The following is a 22220-nucleotide window of genomic DNA, read 5'->3' as shown; positions in this document are numbered from 1 at the left end:
ACCTCTTCTATAGCGCTTTCATCCATAGACCTCAAAGCTTTTTATAAATGAGGCAGTATCATTATACTAATCTTACAGATGGGGAAATGGCATACTTGTTTTAGCAAAAACACTGCTCCTCAAGAAATTTTTGGAAAGCATTGTTCACCAGGCCTGCACACACACCCGGCCTCTGTCTTCAGGTACTATTCCCCTTTCAGCTATTACACCTTGCCTTTCACTAAACCAGGGATTTGTTGTAAGATTCCACAATAAAGGAAGGAGGTCAAGCTGTGGAACAATATAGCCAATAACTTTGAGGAAAAAATGTTGGTAAATAACCATCCTTGCTTTCTCTGAAACAAAAAAAGCATCTGAGGAGCATCTTATTATAATGCTGGAACAAAAACTGCAAGACTTTTGTCTCAAACAGAATATAAGAGGCTATGTCCTAAACCCGAGTGAAAATGTGGACAGAACTCTAGGACATATCTTAGCTCTGTCAACACTTAATGAGACAGAAATTGTAGCCACCTTAGATCTGGTGCAATTATTCATTCACTGAATGCTGATGCTCATTGGGATTCTGATGCCAGCTAGGCCAAAAGGGACAATAACAATAATTAATAATACCCAGTTTTTACAATGGCTTTGAGCAAGAAATTTCAAAGTGCTTTTCAATAGAGGTCAGTATCATTATCTCTTTTTAGTAGAAAGGAGACTGATGCACAGAAAAATCAGCACCTAGTTAGAAAAAATACAGGTATATTCACAGGTTTAGATAAAAATCAGAAGTTACAACTGAATATTTGGGATGAGGGTAAACCATGTTTGCCTGAATCTCAGACTCCTAGGTTGATACGAGACACCAGAACGGCAATCTTCAGTGAGGTGGTAAGGAAATAGTCTGACAATGGCTCAAACAGGTGTATAACTAATTTGCTTGAGGAGAAGAGCAGCTTTGGAATATGAGGTAGTGCAAGAAGTAAGCCATAAAAAACAATTCTTGCAGAAACAGTGAATATAGCATACTAGAGAGTGAAAGAGCAACATTGCAGCCAGCTGCATATTCACTGGTCTTGAGGATTTCAGGTACATGCAGATAATTAAATATCAGCTTCTCTACATCAAAAGTTTGTTGTAGCATCTCTAAGCCCAACATATTCCTTCTTTTAGTTCATTATCCTACTCTTTGCAGGCCCGCTTAAAAAAAACAAACCTCCACCATCTCCTTGAAAGGACCTTCTGATTAGATCTGATCACCTTTACCCAAGAAGGAACAATGCTGGTTCACAATGTGATTTTCCCCAGGTATTAAAGTAAGGAAAACTTGTCTGGACTCTACCATCAGTAACATTTCTGATGCCTCTAAGTCTTCCCTACATGAATTTTTTCAAGAAGCTGCCTTTAATAAGCTGAAATTGTACAGAGTGGGGAAAAATGTGCCCTGCACTTCTGCAGGGCACTGAATTCTATAAGAGTGCACTCAGGATGCATGGCTTGCACCAGGAAAAAAAAAGACTCTAATTTCAGCTGGTCTCTGAAAACAACAGTTGGCGTTGACACCTAGCTTTATGGCAGGAACAAAATAAACCAACACAGATACTGCTCACCAGTGGCCACGACTGACCTTGGGATGTCATTCAAGATGGTGTTTTTGACTAATCAGTCATATAAGAGAGAAAAAGATACTTCCATCTTGAAATGTAGCTAACACCCTTTTATAAATGTGTATGGTGCTGACTGCAGGCCCAAAGTCACCATTTCTAGCTGGCAGTTTTCTTCTTAGCAGAAATGTAAATTGCATGTTACATATCCAGAAGCTGGATGATATCCTGATCAGCTTGTAATTGTCCATAATAGCCATGCAGCATAGCCTGTCACATTCCTCTAGTAGAGGCGTGTGTCAGGGATGCCGTGCTCTGGCACTGTTATTGCTGCTGTGATTATCTGGCTTCAGGCCACTCAGAGGTACTACTGGCTAGCACTAGGCTGCTCAGGTGGCACAGCACTATGCCAAGTTGCTGCAGGAGAGTGTAGTTCCACTGAAGTTAACAGGCACATGAAGCTGGATAGTTCCAAGAGGATAGCTGGAGATCTGGCCCACCCAAGGTGGCAGAGTATGGCACTGACCCTTTCTGAGTCTGTTTTGCTTCCTGCCAATGCACTTTGAAACAGCAGCAGGAGGTTGGTTTGCTACAGAGAGAGAAAGAGTTGGAAGGTTGCTATAGAGACCATTCTGCTAGGGCATCTTGTTGGTGCACCTCTCTACTTTGGGTATTTGTGGTGGTGACCAGCACTGTACTGATATATACATCTGCACCTTGTGGCACCATTAGTGACTATCCTATGAATAACTTTCTTTTGCACTGGGATATTTATGGTAATAACCCTTCCTTTTTTTTCTCTGTAGTCCCTAAGTGCTTAATGACCAGTCTTTTAATCAGTGTCAACTGCACTGTGCTGCATTTACTCTTCAATGATAATTCTCCTTGAATCAGCAATTCAAGTAATACCAGCTCTTCTGAGAAACACCCATTTTTCTAGAGACTCTAGTTCAGCGGTATTAGTTTTCCTGCCTTCTCACCTATGCAAAGAAGCACAGTAACAGAGCTACATTACTTCTGTAACTGAGTGTGGTGGCCCTCTAAGACAAAACTGCCATGAAGTCACACAAATGTTATAGGATGTGTTCCTTTGGCTAGGACAGAATATATTTGTCTTCCTGTGCATGCATATGTAGCAATGGCAGGACGAGAAGTCCTTAGAATGGTGTATGTGGTATTTCCTGCTTAGTCACATTCCAGGAGCATGGACCCTGGAGTGAAGATGATCTATTGTAGCAAATACCTTAAAGAGGCTGGAGGGAAGCAAGAGGGATATCCTTTTTTAACAGCCTCCTGCAAAACCAGCACAGAACACAAATGTCTGATGGTTTAGACAATTATCACATGGTTTTTACAATTAATTTTGGGAGTTTTCATTTGTTATATAAGCAGGCAATTTTTTTTTCACAATATTCAATCAGCTTTTTAAGCTGTCTGAATAGCATTAGGTGAATAAGCAGCCAAGTTGTAAGTATCAGTCATTAAATCCCATTTGTGAATATGATTTTTACATTATTGAGCAGCTATGAATTGGATTCAGAAAGACACACTGGGTTTTCTCTAGGTTGCACAGCATTGGTTGTAAAGATTCTGCAGCTGACAGTTATAAACTATACTGATGGTGCAGGAGCCAATACATCCTAGCTATGTAGGCTCTCCTGTGTTAATAAGAGCAAGATGGCTTAAAGCTGGCTTTTCTCACTGATGTAAGCAGATATTACTTACAAAAGGGAACAGATCTTGTTAGAAAATGCCGGTTTTGTATATAACGGTCACGTCTACATGAGACATATAAACAAGTACTAAAAGGCTGAATAGCATCACTGAATGGCTTTTTCATGATGCTGACTGTTCAGTAACCCAAGACTATTGTGCAGTAGTATCACGTTACGCTTCTTGCCACGTGACACTATTGCACAGTAGTCATGGGCTACTATGCAGTCAATGTCTTGTGTAGACACAGCCAATGTGTTTTTGATCAGAAGAATGGCAAGTTTCTGATGAGTTCTTGCTACACTTACCCTTCAACTCATACAGGCATGTTGGATTGAACAAACTGTACATGTCTTCTTTCATCATACTTCAGATGATGAGGTCTTTCCTGGCATTTATTCCAGGTTTTGAACCCTTACTAGAAACATCAAATTGCTACCCTTCCTAATAAAAGGCAGTCCGTATGGCATCTTAATGAATGAAACATAGAATACTAACCAAGTACAAGATGATATTGTAGTAAGAAGGCAAGGAAGAGGCAGAAAGCAAAATAATCTAATTCCTCGTCCACTCATACCCTGGACTTCACAAGAGCAGACTGACTCCTCAGAGAACTGATGGGCAGAATCCCCAGGGAGGCCAGTCTGAGGGGAAAAGGAGTCCAGAAGAACTGGTTCTGTTTTAAAGAAATCTTACTGAGGGTGCAGGAACAAACCATCCAACTGTGTAAGAAGGAAAGATGGCAGACAAGCAGCTTGGCTTAGCAGAAAACTCTTCAGTGAGCTTAAACACAAAAAGGAGGCATACAAGCTTGGAAAGCTTGGACAGATGACTAGGGAGGAGCATAAGAATGTTGCTTGGGCATGAAGGGATGAAATCAGGAAGGTCAGAGTGCAACTGGAGTTGCAGCTAGCAAGGGACATGAAGGGTAACAAGAAGGGTTTCTACAAGTAGGTTAGCAACAAGAGAAAGGTTAGGGAAACCATGGGTCACTTACTGAATTGGGGGTGCAGGTAACCTAGAGACAGACGATGAGGAAAAGACTGAAGGACTCAATGAGTTATTTACCTCAGTCTTCATAAGCAAGATCATCTCCCAGACTACTGCAATGGGCAGCACAATTTTGGGAGAAGGTGAGCAGTGGTGAAAGAACAGGTTAGGGACTATTTAGAAATGCTGGATGTATACAAGTGCATGGGCCCAGATGCAATACATTTGAGGGTGCTAAGGGAGTTGGCTGATGTGATTGCAAATATAGCACCCATCTTTAAGGGAAGGAGAATCCAGGAAACTACAGACCAGTCAGACTCACCTCAGTCCCCAGAAGAATCGTGGAGCAGGTCCTCAAGGAATCCATTTCTATGCATTTAGAGAAGAAAGTGATTAGGAGCAGTCAGCATGGATTCACCAAGGGCAAGACATGCCTGACCAACCCAGTTGCCTTCTACGATGTGATAACTGGCTCTGTGGGTGGATAGAAAGCTGGCTGGCTCATTGGGCTCAATGGATAGTGATCAATGGCTTGATATGGATTGCCCCAGGGGTCAATCCTGAGGCCAGTTTTTTTCAGTATCTTCATTAATGACCTGGAAAATGGAATGGAGTACACCCTCAGCAAGTTTGGAGATGACACCAAGCTGGGGGGAGCAGTAGATATGCTGGAGGGTAGGCTAGGATTCAGAGTGGCTAGACAAATTAGAGGATTGGGCCTAAACAGATCTCATGGTGTTCAACAAAGACAAGTGCAAAGTCCTGCACTTAGGATGGAACAACCCCATGCGCCACTACAAGCTTGGGGCCAACTGGCTAAATAGCAGCTCTGCAGAAAAGGACTTGGGGGTTATAGTGGACAATAAGCTGGATATGAGTCAACAGTGCACTTTTGTTGCCAAGAAGGCTAACTGCATACTGGGCTGCATCAGTAGGATTGTTGCCAGCAGGGCAAAAGGAAGTGATTAATCCCCTTTATCCTGCACTAGTGAGGCCACATGTGGAGTACTTTGTTCAGTTTTGGGACCCCCACTATAGAAAGGATGTGGACAAGTTGGAGAGAGTCCAGAGGAGGGCAATGAAAATGGTTAGGGCACTGGGGCACATGACTTATGAGGAGAGGCTGAGGGAACAGGTTTATTTAGTCTGCAGAAGAGAAGACTGAAGGGGGATTTGATAGCACCCTTCAACTACCTGAAGGGTGTTTTCAAAGATGATGGAGCTAGACTGTTCTCAGTGGTGACAGATGACAGAACAAGGAACAATGGTCTCAAGTTGCACTACTGGAAGTTTAGGTTGCATATTAGGAAAAGCTCTGTCACTAGGAGGATGATAAAGTACTGGAATGGCTTACCTAGAAAGGTGGTGGAATCTCCATCCTTGGAGATTTTAAGGCCTGGCTTGACAAAGTCCTAGCTGGAATGATATAGTGGACTGGTCCTGCTTTGAACAGGGGGTTGAACTAGATGACCTCCTGAGGTCCCTTCCAGCCCTAATTTTCTGTGATTCTATGATCTATACTACAGAATTGCTATGTGGACTTGGAAAAGTCATGGGTGGCTGAATCTTCATAGTCAGTAATTCTAGCGTCCCTCAAAATCTGGATACCAAGCATAATATACCTCGCATCTCATTTTTAAAAAGTAGGGAGATGTAGCTCTAGCTGAAGTCAACAAGGTGGGAAGGTTAATGGAGGTACTATGTGCTAGGAAAAAATATCTGAGCTCTTATTCTGCACTCTTCTCCATGAAGAACCCCCCAGGATGCCAATGGTGCTCTGCATGGACTGGGGGTTCTATAGCAAGGTCTAAGTGAGGATTGTTCATGTTTCCAACACATCAGAAAAGACAGCAAGAGTGGTAAGATAGCAAGAGTTCTAAACTGTTAGAATCCTGACTATAGTGATATAATTATCAATGCATTATTAATTTTTTACAACCACTAGTTAAACAGTGGACTGAAATTACATCTTTTTAAATCACAGCTTATGCTTTATTTGCAATTTAAGGAGAGATGATGGGAAGATCTAAATGCCTGTTTCCAAACCCCACTGAAATAAATCAATCCCATTTACTTGGGATGGGCTTGGGATCAAGCTCTAAATGAGAATGGGTAGGCAAGGGACTGTGGGTAGGCCAGGGACCATGCAGCTGGAGAGAAACCTAATGAATAATCAGGATTAAATTTAAAACAAAACAACCCTCCCCAGCTTTCTCTCTTGCATTTTATGTTTATTTTGCAGAGCTTTTGTGCAACCAAAACAAGGTGCACAGAGGATCATTCTCTATTATATCACTTACATGCAACTTAAATCCTTCAACTAAACAAAGCAGAATTCAGAAACATCTATAAACACACCATGGTTTTTTGCCTCCAGAGCTTCTAGAGAATAAATGTGTCCCTTCCTAAAAGAAACTCCGGTTCTTTTTAGGGCTTTGGGCATGAGTGGCTGGTACCTCCTGAATCTGGGGAGGCACCCGCAGAAGCTGCTGACGGTGGCAACCCTGTCAAGGGGAGCACCAGACCTGCCATCAGCATCAGCTGTCGGGGGGGGGCACTGGCCCCGTCAGGGGTGGGGGGGAGAAATGTGCACCCCCGTGCACCTCCTACCAGTCGCCTATAGCTCTGAGCCTTACCAGGTTTGGTAGCACCTTACTGCTTCAGTCTAAAGAGGCACTTCCACACAGAGCTGTGAATTCCACAATGTTGTTCGACTCAGCAAGATCTCCCCCTAGGGGCACCCATTGGACTGGAATAAGTCACAGCTGCTGGGTATGGCTACCTGCACAAACTATTAGAAGATCTACAGACACATTGCAGGATCTACAGACACATTGCAGCTATCCTGTCACTCTTTGCTATCTAAAATGACTGCCATGCAGTAGAAGGGCAGAATAAAAGCCAATTACCGTTTTTGTTGATAAATACTTGGGAACATAAGTGACACCTTAGCTGTGTACAAAATTCACTGCAAAAGGGGGACAGGCAGAAACCTGTAACCAAAACAATCTTAATATAAATAGAACTAGCAACATAATTATTTTTAGGATAAAATTTCAGTACAACAAAGATAACAACTGTAATGGGAAACAAGGGGAGATTATCTATAGCGTATTGTATCAGAGTTACATATTAGTGACAGAAGATGTAGTTCTTCATTTTGTAACATTGAACAGCAAGTTGTTTTGGAAAAAACAACTATTCCCTCTTCAAAAACTGCTCTTACACTAATTCATGGTTCTAATATACAAGCTGTTTTCAAAAAGCTAAAAAAATACCCTGTTTTGTAGGCAGGAATGAATATTCGAGCTTACTGCAAATGTCATTAACACCTGTATACTACTGACATCATGCTTTCAAAGTAAAGATAGGTCATCTTACTTTTAATTTCACACATGCACATAAGTGGTAAACATTCAGAGCATTCCTGTTAATGATGCCATCTGGTGCCTCCCATAATTGTGTAATATTCAGCCTTCCAAACAAGATGTAATGGCAGCAACACACAAAACCCACTGACATTTACAGTAAGGAAATTTATTATCAGCTATCAGCCCAGAATAAATGTGTTTGCATGACTGCTGGTGCTATAAAATCATCACCTTTACTAGGCAAGGGAAGGTACAATAAATAATGGATTTTAATCCATGCATGTACTACAAAAACATTAAAAATTTATTACTCATGCACAATAGCATCTTAAGCAACAGTTACTTCTTTAAAAATTCATACTTCTTCCTTAGTTTAATAAAAACCATGAAATCTGAGCTTTGTGTAATTTCAACATGATCTAACAAATTATAGGAGATGGGATTGGGGCCTTTTTCACTTTTATTTCATTTTAAATATATTTTAACAGGGATATATAAAATAGGGAATTATCTCTTTAATATCACTAAGGCCACAAGTATTTTTCAGTAGTAAAAACAACATACTACAATATTTTAACTAAGGAATAGTATCAAACTCCAAAGGATGTCAGTCTCTAAAATGACTACACTACATACATACAATATAGTTATGTAGGACAGTCATTATATTAAAGTTAATGTTAAAAGCATTTTTAAAGTGATCCACCACTCAAATGGCTTACAGAAGAACCTTGATGCATGCCAGGGCTAGAGTCTGGGAAGGTGTCTTGCTCTCCCCATGCAAATCCACTCAGATTGGACCAAGGCATGAATTAACAAAATTTACCTTCTGCGGCATGTATTATGTTAGTAGAAGCATGTTAGTAAACATCATTTAACATTTCAAACCATAATGAGCCCACTCTACAATGACTCATCTGCTGATGGGACACAAATGAAAGGGATACCTCTACCTCTGCTGTATCTTCCAAACTATTCTTTGACCTAAGTGAGATTGCGCCGGAGCGTGAAACATGCAGAAGCACACCATAAATTCTAGAGCCTTCTTTTCCTCTAACTGGTATTACTAAGTCCATGCCTTTTCCCACTATTACCAAACGAGGGTGGAAGTGGGAAGAATTGTACAGAAGGGCAGCTGACTGATGGATTTAAAATAGACCAGCCAACTGTCATCTGATAGGGCTTGCTGTTACTATTATGGGGTTAGTGCCTATAGGTCAATGATGATTAGGGGTTGGCATGAAAGATACCTACCGCAGGCAATAAACATTCCTGATTTAATCACCCCAAAGAGCTCTTTCTACTTTTCTTTCCTAGAATACAAATGTGAGGTCTCATGTTAATGCTGTGCTGCCCATGCATTGCTCCAAACATTCACAATCCATGCCTGATATTCTCCCACAGGGAAATGTGTAATTGAGGAACTGGTGGGCAGGTGAGTATGTCCCAGGTTGCCTTGGATGCTAATATAAAAGCAGACAGCTTGGGACAAATTTCAGGTAGCTAGTTTGACCATTAAAGAAACTTAAATCAATAGGTAAGGTTAAGAGTTCAAAGGGTTTGCTCTGCAGGGGTAATTTATTAATTAATTTGCAGAGTTTTCTCATCCAAATATCTGTGTTAATTATCGGGGGGGAGGGGTTGCATAGAAATAGAATAGAAATATTCACTTATCAGTTTGAAAATATTCAAGATGTTTTTAGCTGAACATGACTGTTGGTGTTTATCCACCATGGGAAATGCACAGACAGTTTCATCTTTTCGTCTACTACACCCAGGTAGTAATGTTGCACACTGTTAAACAGCTGGCACTATCCCAACTAGTGGTAACTACATTTTCATGGTGGGCACTCCCATACAGTGTGCGTATTTTGTAAAAAAAAAAAAAAAAAAAAAAAAAAAAAAAAAAAAAAAAAGCAAGGCTGTTTGTGGTATCGTTTACTAGCTCAACTGTATAACTGAGAGAGCTATTGGACAAGCTTTTGGGCATCCAGTATCCTTCCTGAGTCCCTGGCATTTGGTAAAACAATTTTGAATGAATGGAACTATAAGGGGAAAAGCAAAACGTACAAGATTTATTTATTGATAAATATTTTTAAACATGGAAAATTATTGGTCTGGAACAGTATTTTTTTTCTCACTTCACAATTTTGATATCTCTTTGAATTTTCTCTTAGAAAATATTTTTTTACTCCACATATTACCATAAGCATCAGCCTGAAATCAAATACATGTAACTGAATACATGTGCCGTTCGATACTATTATAGAAAGCAACTACTACGATAGTAATGCAATGTACTTACATTTCACAGAATCACAGAAAACTAGCGCTCGAAAGAGAACTTCAAGAGGTCTTCTAGTCTAATTTCCTGGTCAAGACAGGATTATTCCTTTTAAATTTCCTAAATAAATGCTTGTCTAGTCTACTTTTGAGACTTCCAATAATGGAGATTCCACAACCCCAGTGGATAATCTGTTTCAGTGCTTAATCACCCTCAAAGTTCTTAGTGTTTGGTCTAAATCGCTGTTGCTGCAATTTATTATTTCTTGCCCTACCTCCCAGGCAGAGAACAATTGACTGCCATTCTCTTTGTAACAATCTTTTTTACGTTTGAAAGCTGTTACCGGTTATCAAATCCCTCTTCAGTCTTCTCTTCTCTAGGCCAAGTGACTCCAAGTCTACCAGTCTTTTCATTCATGTCACATTTTCTAGACCGCTAATCTTTTTTTTTTTTACTCAAGTGTAACTGGTACTGGCTTAAGCATATCTTCCCATAAAGCAACCAGTCTTGATTTGAAGATATCGAGAAATGGAAAATCCACAAATTCCTTTGGTTCAGATCTAATGAAGAATATCTTGCATTTGAAAGCTTGTCTAACTCTACTACACAGTGGGTGCATCTACAGATGCAATTAGCATGCAGCAATAAACTCCAGAACAGTTCACACAGCAAGTTTATTGCTTCAGGGCACAGTGTTTACATATGTGCCTGAGACTGCAGCATGTTGAGCTGGGACAGAGCAGCCTGGGGCTCAACATGATGTGGAGGAGCTGGCTGGGTCATGAGGGTGCTACAGTGCAAGGCTAGCTGGCAGGCAGCCCCCACACTGAAGCATCCTTGTGCCCCAAGCCAGCCCCATCAGTGTCTACATGTGTATTGCTGTCAAGTTAATAATGCTGTGGTAGGATAGTTAATTAGTTTACTGCGGCCTAATAGGGCCACGTGTAGACACAGAGACTTTACTGCACAGCTAGTCTACTCTGTAGCAAATACCTCGTGTAGATACACTGACAGAAAAGTTTAACAGGGTTTACTAACTTTATGAAGAGAGCAGCCTGCCCCAGCTGGGGATCAAAATCCCAACCTCTGTAAAGTAGCATGTATTTAAGGGCAGAGAACATTGTCACCCGCCCAACTACTATGAAATTACTGTTTAGGATTAATATGAAAGCAGACACTTCTAATGGACATATCATTAGTAAAATTTCAGTCTTAGTCTTATGATAGCTATGATAAAGATAAAACCTTATATATAAATCAAAACATCATTTTTCTTGAGGTCCTTTAATAGTTTCATAGTTTCTAGGGTCAGAAGGGACCTGAGTAGATCATCTAGTCCGACCCCCTGCCATGGCAGGAAAGAGTACTGGGGTCAAACTTTGATGAGGTCCTTTGTTCTTTCAATGAGCTAAGCTAACTGTTTCCTCCTCTGGTTAAAAATGCCTTATCTCACAGTGAACAGAGTCCAGTAGGGGACTCCTTGGATATGACTGTGAGAATATTTGATTACTGAATTTAAAAAGGAATACCAAAACAATTTTAATGTTACTGAGGTAAATATTAGTTTATGGCCACTGAAATAGGAACAAATATCAGTACTCTGAAGGATTTTTTTCCCAAAGTATTCCTGTGTCTAAATCTAGTAATGTTTTCCAAAGTTAAGTCCTTGGCTGCTATAAAATGGGATAGCTCCAAGGATGTTAATGAAGCTACAGTGATTGTTACCAATTGAGGATTTACCTCGGCATCCCTACTGATGTTTTATCAATTCCTCCCATTCTATCCTATCTGATTGAAAAATGTTGTGTACTTTTTACAGGTGGTGTACCCTGAACAGTACAGAACTAACTGAGCAGCACCAAGAAGCCCTTTCACAATAAACACAAAGCTGTGTGGGCTTCCACAACACTTTATTAATTGCTCTGCCTTCCTTTTCTGAGCTGTAGCAGAAACAACAATCCCGAGGTGTACAGTAAAACCTGACAGCTCAAATGCCACTAGGAACAACAAAAAATGAATAATAATAATAATAATAAGGCAGAAACAGAAAATAATTCAACAGATGTGTGAGATTTATATTCTTCATTGTGGATCAGTTATTCTTGTTAATTATATCACCTATTCTTTCCTTATATTGATAATTACATGGAGCAGATGGATAACAGAATGCTCCCAGATGGTGTGAAAGTAAACAAGTTTATAAACTGTTTATTTATGAAGATATCATTATAAAATTATTTAATTATCTATAGTTTTCTACTTCACAGTTAATTATATGCACCTTACAAGCTAGCAGCACTTTAGAACAACAAACTTGTCATAAACAATTATTTTCAGGGGTGTGGGAGTTTGGGGTTTTTTTTTAACATAATATGACTAAAATGACTGACAGGCATGCAAAAAAACACATGCATAATAATATATCAGGTCTTCTGATATTGTGCAAGTTAAAATTCTGAGTTTTTTGCTCTTATGCCAGTTGGCTGTTCAACTGGCCAAGTTGTGGAATATACAAAATAGACATTTTCTTTTAATTTGGAACAGTTCTGGAAAGGATTTGATCTGTTAAAGGATAACTATGTCATAGAACTTCATGGTTAGGGACCTACAAAATTCATGAGTTTGCAATTTTTGTCAAGAAGTTTCTTTCAGGAATTACACATGCGCTCTTTTGAAGTGTCTTATACCAGAGGCTGGAGTCTATATAAGGAAGACTATGCCCATAACCTCTCCAACCTCTCCTGAAACAGTATCCTGTGACATATGAAACTGTGCAGTACAAGGGGAAGAGGGCAGAAAACAAAAATACACAGAGGTAACTCTTGAGGAGCTACAGTTGCTGGTATGTAAGTTCTCTTCTTGCTTCAGGGTCCTCAGAGAATTTGTACTTGTGGCAGATCAGTATTCAGTCTTTCAGGAGGGAGATAATGGGCAAAGAATTATCTCTTGAATGGAGACTGTGGCATCAAGTCAAAAGAGTACAAAGCATATTCTTGAAATCCATAGTTCCTCTTTTGATCTCCACATACTGACTGTGCCACAGACTAGTCACAGCACCTCTAGCTGAATGAAAGCTCAGATCTTCAGGTACAGGAACTGTGGACACCTTGTAATATAGATCTATATAGACCTTAATCCACTAATACATTTCCTATATAGAGAAAGGCTGCTCTGGACATTTTTTCACATAAGCTATAGAAAGCCTGCCTGCATTTCACTTAAGTTTTGACTTTTCCAAATCAAAGCACAAGACTTTTCATTGAGAGATGTATAACCCTTTGCAGAGAGTGGAGTCTGGAAAAGAAAACTCGCTAATGTGCTGCTTAAGATGAAAGTCAGCCAAGGCTGGTTCAGGTGGGGAGGGGAAACTTGGGTGACTTAAGTACAACATTGTCACCGAGGCCAATTATGTAAGAACTTGCAGCTTAGAAACCAATCCTTGTCGATGTTAAACAAGTAAGAAAGGCTTTTTTAATGAGAGAAATTGCAGGAATATCCCTTTCAGGCATTATCATTAGTAAAAAAATAAATTCAAGCTTCATGAAGGGGGAGGGAAGAATTCCCAGGCCAAAGTGTGAGCATGAGTACGGTCCTTCTGGAAACTGGCAACCATAGGCTAAGAGAAAATCCATAGCACAATGATGGTTGCTAGGTACATTTTCAAGAAAGAAAAAGCATCTTTGTAATTTCCAGTAAGGAAAGTGTCCATGACAGATGGTATCCAGGACATGATGGAATCAATACTTATTTCACAGTTGAAATAGAGATTTTTTGCCCACTTTGGACTGTAACATTGCACACTAGAGATCTTTTTAGAATAGAGGATTAGGGTTTGCATTCTTGCAGAGCAGGAGCAGTCCATGATGGCTTAGTAGTTCATCCTCAGTGCTGCCAATAGAAGATGCGCTGGACTAAGGTGGTGTACCTGTTTATTAACAGTATGCAAAGAAGGCCCTATTCAATTCAAATTTGGATTCGGCCCGAATCAGGGACAGTGATTTGATTTGTTGATTCAGATCGCTCGCTGTCCCCGATTCGATTCAGCTGAATCTGAATCTGAAGGTTCGACACTGATTTGGAGAATCATTGATTTGGACACAGACACAGCTTTAAATGTTTTTTCTACATACCTGAAGGTAGCAGTGCGGCTCATGAATGCTGCCATGCTGGGGCACGTGGAGTGTCCAACAGGAGTGTTGGGGGTGCACTCCACATGCTCGGCGGCAAACCTTTAAGTGGTCCAGAAATATTTTGGCAATTGGCTGTGGGGGGACCCTGGGTGTCCCCCCCAGACCCAGGAGGCACCAGTCGCTGAGCCAGGAGGGGTGCAGGGGGGCCCCCAGCATGTTCCCCAGCAGACCTGGAAATGGATCCGGAAGTGCTTCTGGTCCACTTCCGGATCTGCTGCTGAGCATGCTGGCTCCCCGCAAGCCCCTGGGGGATGCTCCGTATGCCCCAGCATCACAGTATTCATGACCTGCCCTGCTACCTAGAGGTATGTAGAAAAAACATTTAAAGCTGTGTCTATGTCGGAATCACCAAAGCTTTCTGAATCTCTCTCCAAATTGATTCAGAGGGTTCCAATTTGATTCAGAGAGATTAAAGAGTCCTCTGATTCTATTCAGAGATTTGGCCACCGAATCGGGCCCAATCTCTGCCAAATCAAATCAGGGACCAAAGCTGCACAAAACCCTACTGTTTATCACTCTGAGAAAGAAGGTATGGAGATTAGTAGTAGAAGAAGAGGTTCTATGACAAGGGATTCACAGATCAGTGCTGAATTGGACATGCTGTGGTCACCAGAATGATATCTGTCCTGTCCCTTTTTGATTTTCCTCAATAACCATGGAACAAGAGGAAAGGAAAAGAAGGCATAAAGTAAGTCAGAACTCCAATCCAGAATAAAAATATATTAAAGACTTATCCCTACTTGCTCTCATGCAGTACAGTGGGAACTTGCTGGTTTCAGAGGCAAGCAGATCCACTTTTGGACACCCCTACTCTTATTGAACAGTTGGGAAATCCCAAGTGCTTTTAGGGACTGCTCATACTGCCTTTGATTCCTCATGCTCTGGTTCTGCTTGCATATCCATATCTCCTGTTAGAAAAAGAGCTACAGGATATGTCTGATACTTTAATGCACTATGGCTAAAACTTCCTTGCCTCTGTGAAAAGGAGTAGAGAGAGAGAGTATTCTCCTTCCTGTATTTTTAACCATACTGTTGTCTACCTGACCTGCATTAATTGATAATAGAAAGAGGGCAGGGACACCTTAAAAGGCCCAACATACTACTCTGGGCTCCAGCATACTGATATGGAGTCTGTAGGCCTATACATTTGATAGTTCGTGAATTTCTTGAAACTGTCAATGCATCTCCAGAGTAGAAACATTTTGGTGATTACCACCATGGAAATAGGCCAGTGAAGGACACCCTATGGAGAATGCTCTCCCTGGATATGTCAAATGATCAAGCAGTTCTCCTCTGTAAACAGACTGCATTTGGGATATCAAATTACCCTTTGTTGAAGAAGTTTAGTAAACGGTGTAACACAAGAGGTCATCCTTCCAGAAAATACCACAAGGCCCCTGACCCTTAAGAAAAACTCAGTAGACTGCTCCAGACAAGTCTTTAAATTGTCTGGGGATTGCTGAAAGCTCATGAATGTTTCCTCTGGAAGGAATGTTCAGTCTAATGTGTTCTTTATCAAGTCCAATGTGCTTTTGAGTCACTCACAGTAGAATTTTGTGAGCAATTCAGGGATCACCACTTCCTGTTCATTTGCAGCTCCAGGAGGCAGTACAATGAAAAGGTCACAGCCTAAAAAGGAACACTGTTGCAGAGCTCTCAGCTGCCCTGTGACTGAGAGCAGAAATGGCTCAGGAGAGACCCCTAGTGGCGGGAAGGGAGAAGTGCAACTGCCAGTCACCAGGACTGCAACCGGGAAAAACCTAGAGCCAGGAAGGGGCGGAGCTTAGCCCTTCTTAAACCCAGGCAGAAGGCCAGGAAGGCAGTTCCCTTCTGGCAGCCGGAGAAGCAGGAGCCCTGCAGCGGAGCCGAGCTGAGTCGAGCAGACCAACTGATCGAGTAGCTGCATCATGTTGCAGGGTAGAAAGAACCCTGGCTGGGAGGCTTGGCAGGAGAGACAGGTGGGACTGGATTGTATGTTGTAGCCGGCGGGCTTATTGTTGTGTTACAGCCGATTGGCTTATGGTTCTGTTTAGTTATGGTTAACCGGAGGACCGGGTGAGGCTATAAGGGGTTGGAGGAGGCCTCATGGGAGCCCCACGATAGCGGGGATCTCCTGGCGCTGAAGGGGGTGCAGCTTTGTGTAGGGGCACATTGGCCCAGTTAGGCTGCCCTGAGCAAGGGGGCAGCCAGGAACCCTGAGCGAGGGGGCACCAAGGAACCCCAAGCTAGGGGGCAGCAAGCTGCCCTGGAGTAAAAAGGGGGCAGTGAGGAGCCCGGAGTCAGGTGATGATGAGAGACCCTGGAGCTGAAGGGGGCAGTGAGGAGCCTCAGAGCCAGGGGGCAGCAAGAAACCCCGAGGCAGGGGATGGCATGGAGCCCGAGAGTGAGGAGGGGCAGCAAAGAGCCCTGAGAATGAAAGAAAGGCCAAGACTTAGGAACATGGCCCAAGTTAGGTCATGCCAACAACATCTGTGAGGCATAGGCTGCGGTGTAGGGGAGGAAAAGGAGCCGCAGACAGCGCCCCCTGTCATCGGGGAGTATATAAATGGGCAGCCTCCTGCTGAGTGAGATCATCTATCAATCACAAGTAAGATCAAGGCATGGCAGGCGAGCGTAAGCAGGCGGTTGGCCCATTGCAGGAGGGCAGAGCCCCACGTCCAGAGAGGCTCCGAAATTAAGGCTCCTGGGACAAACACCTTCCTTGTCCTCCTCTCCTTCTGAAGTAAGATGCCAGGGAGTAAACCAGAAGTATCTTCTTAACAATGTACCGTTTAACCACAGACTATATTAGCATTTGAAGCCTTGTGTGTTCCTTTTCTGCTTCTGAGAGGTAATAAATGATAGGGTTCAATGCTTTCCAAAAGCCAGTTATCCTCAGACATTATACCCTGGTGACTTGATAGTCCTATACTGAAAAACAGGCTTTATGGCCAAAGATGCTGAGCCATCTTTCTTTTTGGCGGGCAGAAGAGGAGAAAGAAGAGAGAAAACTTGTAGAGAGCAGAATGCATGTACATATGAGGTTATATAGTTTCCTAAAGACAAGCTATTATATGACGGCACCCACTTAGAATCTTCCTCTTTATGGGCAGATTGATATTAAGCAAAACCATAATTTCTTAGACACAGTAAAAACCTCTCTCTCTTCAAGGGTGGCACAGATCAAACTGCCTTGATGCTGAGCAGGTTGTAGAACTTTTGCAGAAGGGTCTGTTTCTTCCAAGCCACTGAAGGACAGTGGAGTGATTGAAGGAGAGTGTAGGGGCAAGGAAGACAGACTCCATCACAGAACTTGGTCAGATAACTTCTAATGCTCATCCGTCTATGACAGAACTGTTCTAGCCTTGGAGGAAAACTGCTTCTTCTCAAGAAGGCTGGGTTCCATCTGTGATGGCAAGACATTGCAAGTGAACTAACCAGGACAAAGTTTTTCTGACTTTCTGTGGCCTGAACTAGTGTGGCTTCTGGCTTTGGAGCAATGAAAGGGGAACTTTACAGGCCTAGTCAGCAATATCCCTACTGAGTCAATATTTAGGGGTGAATATTCCTTTTTTCATATTAAAGCACAGAATAGGTACTACAGGGGCTGGCACATATTAAGGAACCTGAGCAAGTCACTGTGCAAAATTAACAAGATACTAAGCTGGTCTTTTGGCCTGTGAAGGTATGTGTGCACAGACCAGAAGATATGCTTAGACAGCTCAGCTGTTAAGCCTGAAGCTGTTACTGAAAAAGAATGTGTGTTGCAAATATGAGCAGGAGAGCAAGAAATTGGAGTGAATTGAAAGCGGACAGAGAAAAAAAAGCATGTCACAATCTGCAATAGGAGAAAACAGGAGGCAGGTGGTGGCAGGTGAGCACTAAAGATCACCATATGGGCACCAAAGCAAGAATTTCAACAAGTGTCTCTGCAGTAGTTGATCACAACTGACAATCCTAGGAAAGTTTCACATTTACTGAATTATAATTGCTTAACAAGTATGGTCTTTGTGTTTGAAAAGACTGGCTTTTGCAGTTATGATAATTAAATACAAGTTGAAAGGAGACTTGGTCCTTCCAATTGGAAGCACATGATGATTTCCAGAATGACCAGGAAGAAATACTTCTCACAATGACACTAAAACAACTCCCACCCCTTGGAAGCTGGGAAAGCCAGAATAGAGGGCAGAGTATCAAACAGAACTAGGACTTTCCTTCCAAACCTATTTCGGACCCATACCAATAGTAGAGTATGAGAACCCAGCAAATCTCTTCCCCTATCTGTGTGGCTAGGAAAAAACAGTCCTCTTTAGAACTGTTTGGACACAAGTAGTATCATCCTCAGGCTCTGCTTTCTTTTATTTGGATGCTGGATTGGGTTTTTTTTATCTTTGTTGATTAGTTTGCTCCAAACGCCTCCTTACCATTGCCAGCATTTGACAGCCTACTCTGCCACCCTTCCTCTCTTCTCTCCTGATGTCTCTTCTACTCAGCTCAGTCATCAATATATCCTTTCCCATTCTTTCCTTTTTCTTACTCTGGACCTTCTATTAGCTCCTCTCCTGCATTAACCCCCACTCATCCACCAGGTTGTAGATTTTTTTAAAAAGTTGGTCTCAATGCAATTTTCAACCTGACCACTTTGAAAGCTGCTTCCCCCCTCTTCTACCCCCACCTCCCTCCCCCAGCCTTTGTCTGGTCTATTTAGATCATATGTTTTTTACAGGAGAAACCATGTTTCTATGTGTAGTGTGCCTGACTGGGATCTCTGAGTGCAAGTATGATATACAATAATAACCACATTCCTCAGATGTCAGTTGACTTTATTATTTCTAGCAGCAGCCTCTGGTACAATTCTTCCTCACTATGGATTGTAGACTTGGCTGCAGAATTTTGCAGAAAGGAACATGATTATTCAGGGGTCCTTCCTGCAAGATCTCAGTGTGGAGAGAAAATGTAATTTAACCAAGCCGGAGTAACTGAAAATGCCACAATCAGAAAGCAGAACCTGCTTCTCATTTTCAGTGCTATGTTCAGGCCTTCGTGTTAGCTTGTCTTGTTGTAAATTAAGATGGCCTAGCTCATGCTAGCCACAGTCCATGTTGGTTGCTCAGTAAAATAGCCAATTTACTCATTATTTTCAAGCTGCTACTACATCAGGAAGCTATGAGCAGTAGTAGTGGACTAGAATAACCTTTGAGCTATTAGGGAATGAGTAACTCCAGACCTCTAGTGTAGATGGAAGATAATCCGTTGAACATTTCTGTTGGATGGCCTTTGCCAGTGAGACAACTTCAATGTATTAAGAAGGTAAATAGAAAACAGTTTTAGGCAGCCAATTATGCAGCAGACAGGCAGATAAGAGAATGCTGTACATGTAGAAGAGATGACTGTTGCATAGAACAAAACACAATCCAATTGGCTGAAATGGGTTCTGGGATTCTGGTTTGCCAGTTGCTGCCTAATTAAGAATTTTGGATGCCAAGAACCACTGACCACATATAAACAGGATAATGCTAAAGAAAATAATGCATGTGATTCTGTCTCAACCAATTAGAATTAAGCAGTACATAAAGTTCTAACATTGTGTTTCCTTCACTAAAGTACAACCACCACTAGAGAAGACCAGCACTGATGTGATTTTTCTGCATGTTTTGGCTTCACCTGTTACTTCAGAGATGAACCATCTTTATGGCAGAATACAGCCATTTAAAAATAGATTCTGTAACATACAGAAGTGGAACAGATGTACTTAAACTAAACTCCCAGCTTAGGATAGCAAAGAGCCATTACATGGGAATCATATAAATACACAAGGTCTTTGTAGATAAGAAGTTCTACTTTTTTTTTTTTTTTTTTTTACTGTTAAACAACTCCTTTCATTTTGCAGTGATTACAACATTATGCAAACCTGGACCTGGAACTGAAAAATAAATTGATTTAAACATATCAAACAGATTTCTACTGGAGCTATCAGAAGCACATCATTGTACTTCTTGATCTTGAGAGCATTAGACTAAGATGAAGGAAAAAATCATCATGGCAAAGAGCTGTCTATGTTTTAATTTGAATACCAGTATTTTTAAGTGTACTATGCATCTAAATGTTAGCAATTCCATAGGAAATCTTGCAAGTCTGTGAACATTTGCTAATAGGTAAATACCACAGCATTTAATGGTAGGTGATTGTAAAGCTCAGATTGAAATATATATTTAGAAAAAGATACAGTAGTGCAAAAGCACAGCTTAGACTGTAAGGGTATGAACATCATGTTCAGTGTAATTAAGAAGCAGCCTATCAACACTAAGATAGTAATGTCATCCCATCTGCCAAACCTTGCATTAGCTGGCACTATGCCCCTTGCCTGCTGCTGCTTCTGTTACCCACCTGATCCTTGGAGACCTGCTTTGATGGAGCATTTATGCCAAGCTTTTCCAGAGGATAGACAATCTGTCGTCTTGGTCGCACGGGAACCATGTAATGAAGGGCAGATGTCAGAGAATGGGCATAGGGATTCTGAAACTGAAAGACAGCAATCTATATTTTAGCAGAGAGAATGTCAGAACAGTGCATCACAGATGTCTGTTGTATGGCTCTGCAAATACAAAATTCTTAACTCTGTTGGCTAAATCTGAGAGAAAAATCAGCAAATAAACAAACATACTCAGAGCAGAGGAATGAATTGCAGATAATTCCTGACACTAATGAAGATAATTATGAGAGTAATTACATTACTATCTCTGTGGGAATGACAGATAAACAAGTGGTTTGGTTTATGGGATTTTTCAGCACAAGTATTTTCCCCAGGAGGATATTTTTCTCCACAGTGATCATGAATCAGCTTGATTTGACCTCATTAAGCTGTGTTATCTGCTTACTGTTAACCTTTGCTTGTTTGGCAAAGCATGGTTTAAGAATTTATATAGAAAATCTATACTGACTAAAATGTCAATTTCATCCAAGTGATAAATGTTAATAAACAGGCATAAACCTGAAATGAACAACCCTCCCCCATGTTAATTTGAATAGCACAGGTCAGTAGAAACAGCTTTATTCTAGCATGACAGAACTAATTAAAACTCATAACACAACAAGACAAAATAGGTGATTTGGAGGAAATAGAGAGTCAGCATTAATGCAGTGTAAAATTTCACCGAGGTACCTTTGAAAGTCTATACCACACCCACAAATACCAAAATAATTCGCCACGATTAATGTTAATACAATCCAAATTGCACAAGAGAATATACTATAATTTATAATGCCATGTATTAGAAAACATAGATGAATTAAAGGTAACTTGCTTTACCTGACAAATAGACCAAGCAAAAAACATTAGCAAGATTAAAATGGTCTCTTCCATCCATCCATTTTCTTTCTAGAACTATAATTTTGCCACTGGAGAACCTTGAGAACCAACAGCTGCTCAAGGACACTAGTTTCTCAAGGCACTTACTAAAACTGCACAGAGTGGTAATCTGTGCAGAAGAACACAGGCTAAAAAAGCAAAATATGTCTTCTGAAAAATGTATATGCCTATCTTGTCAAGACTCATATGTTAAAAAATACAAGGGGACTTAGATGTTTCTGAAAATTTTCCCCTAAGTGACTTAGGGCTCAATCCAAATGTGAGAGGCAAGGATTTCTTAGGGTGATATTTTTTATTGGACCAACTATGTAGTTGAGTTAAAGTTAGACAAGCTTTCAAATTCAAGACCGTCATTCTCAGGTCATCTTCTTCATGTCTTGCATTCAAAAGCTTATCTAATTATCCCAACTACATAGTTGGTCCAATAAAAGGTATCAGCCTAAGAAATCCTTGCCTCAAATGTAAGTTCAAAATCCATTCATGTTCAAAAAAGTGATCCAGAAAAATACTGAGCCATGAAATCATGAAATTCATTCAGTGCCTGTATTTTGTACCACATAAAAAAATTTGGTCGTTACACCAGATGACAAAGCTAACATGTTTAACGATTTCTTTGCCTCCGTCTTCCTAAGTAGGGACCAGGACAGCCACCTCCCTGCTGGGCCCCCCTCGGGCCCTGGGGGAGGCACACCTAGGCCAAGGGTTAGCGAGGATTTAGTTAGGGAGCTTCTTGAGGGG

At 41.2% G+C, this 22220-nt stretch overlaps 1 protein-coding gene across 2 annotated transcripts in view; it reads right to left on the bottom strand.

The window, feature by feature from the left end:
- Nucleotides 1-22220, bottom strand: part of CFAP61 (cilia and flagella associated protein 61) — a 208535-nt gene that overhangs the window by 112572 nt on the left and 73743 nt on the right. For both annotated transcript variants that reach the window (XM_019544070.1, XM_019544071.1), the window contains one exon: nucleotides 20501-20635. In XM_019544070.1, the coding sequence (XP_019399615.1) occupies nucleotides 20501-20635 (135 nt within the window). The remainder of the gene's footprint in view (nucleotides 1-20500; nucleotides 20636-22220) is intronic.

The sequence above is a fragment of the Crocodylus porosus genome, unplaced genomic scaffold (assembly GCF_001723895.1).
Source record: "Crocodylus porosus isolate Cpor-Errol unplaced genomic scaffold, CroPor_comp1, whole genome shotgun sequence".
Classification (NCBI taxonomy): domain Eukaryota; kingdom Metazoa; phylum Chordata; order Crocodylia; family Crocodylidae; genus Crocodylus; species Crocodylus porosus.
The sequence above is the reverse complement of the archived record's forward strand: the minus strand, read 5'-3'. Positions and strand labels throughout refer to the sequence as shown.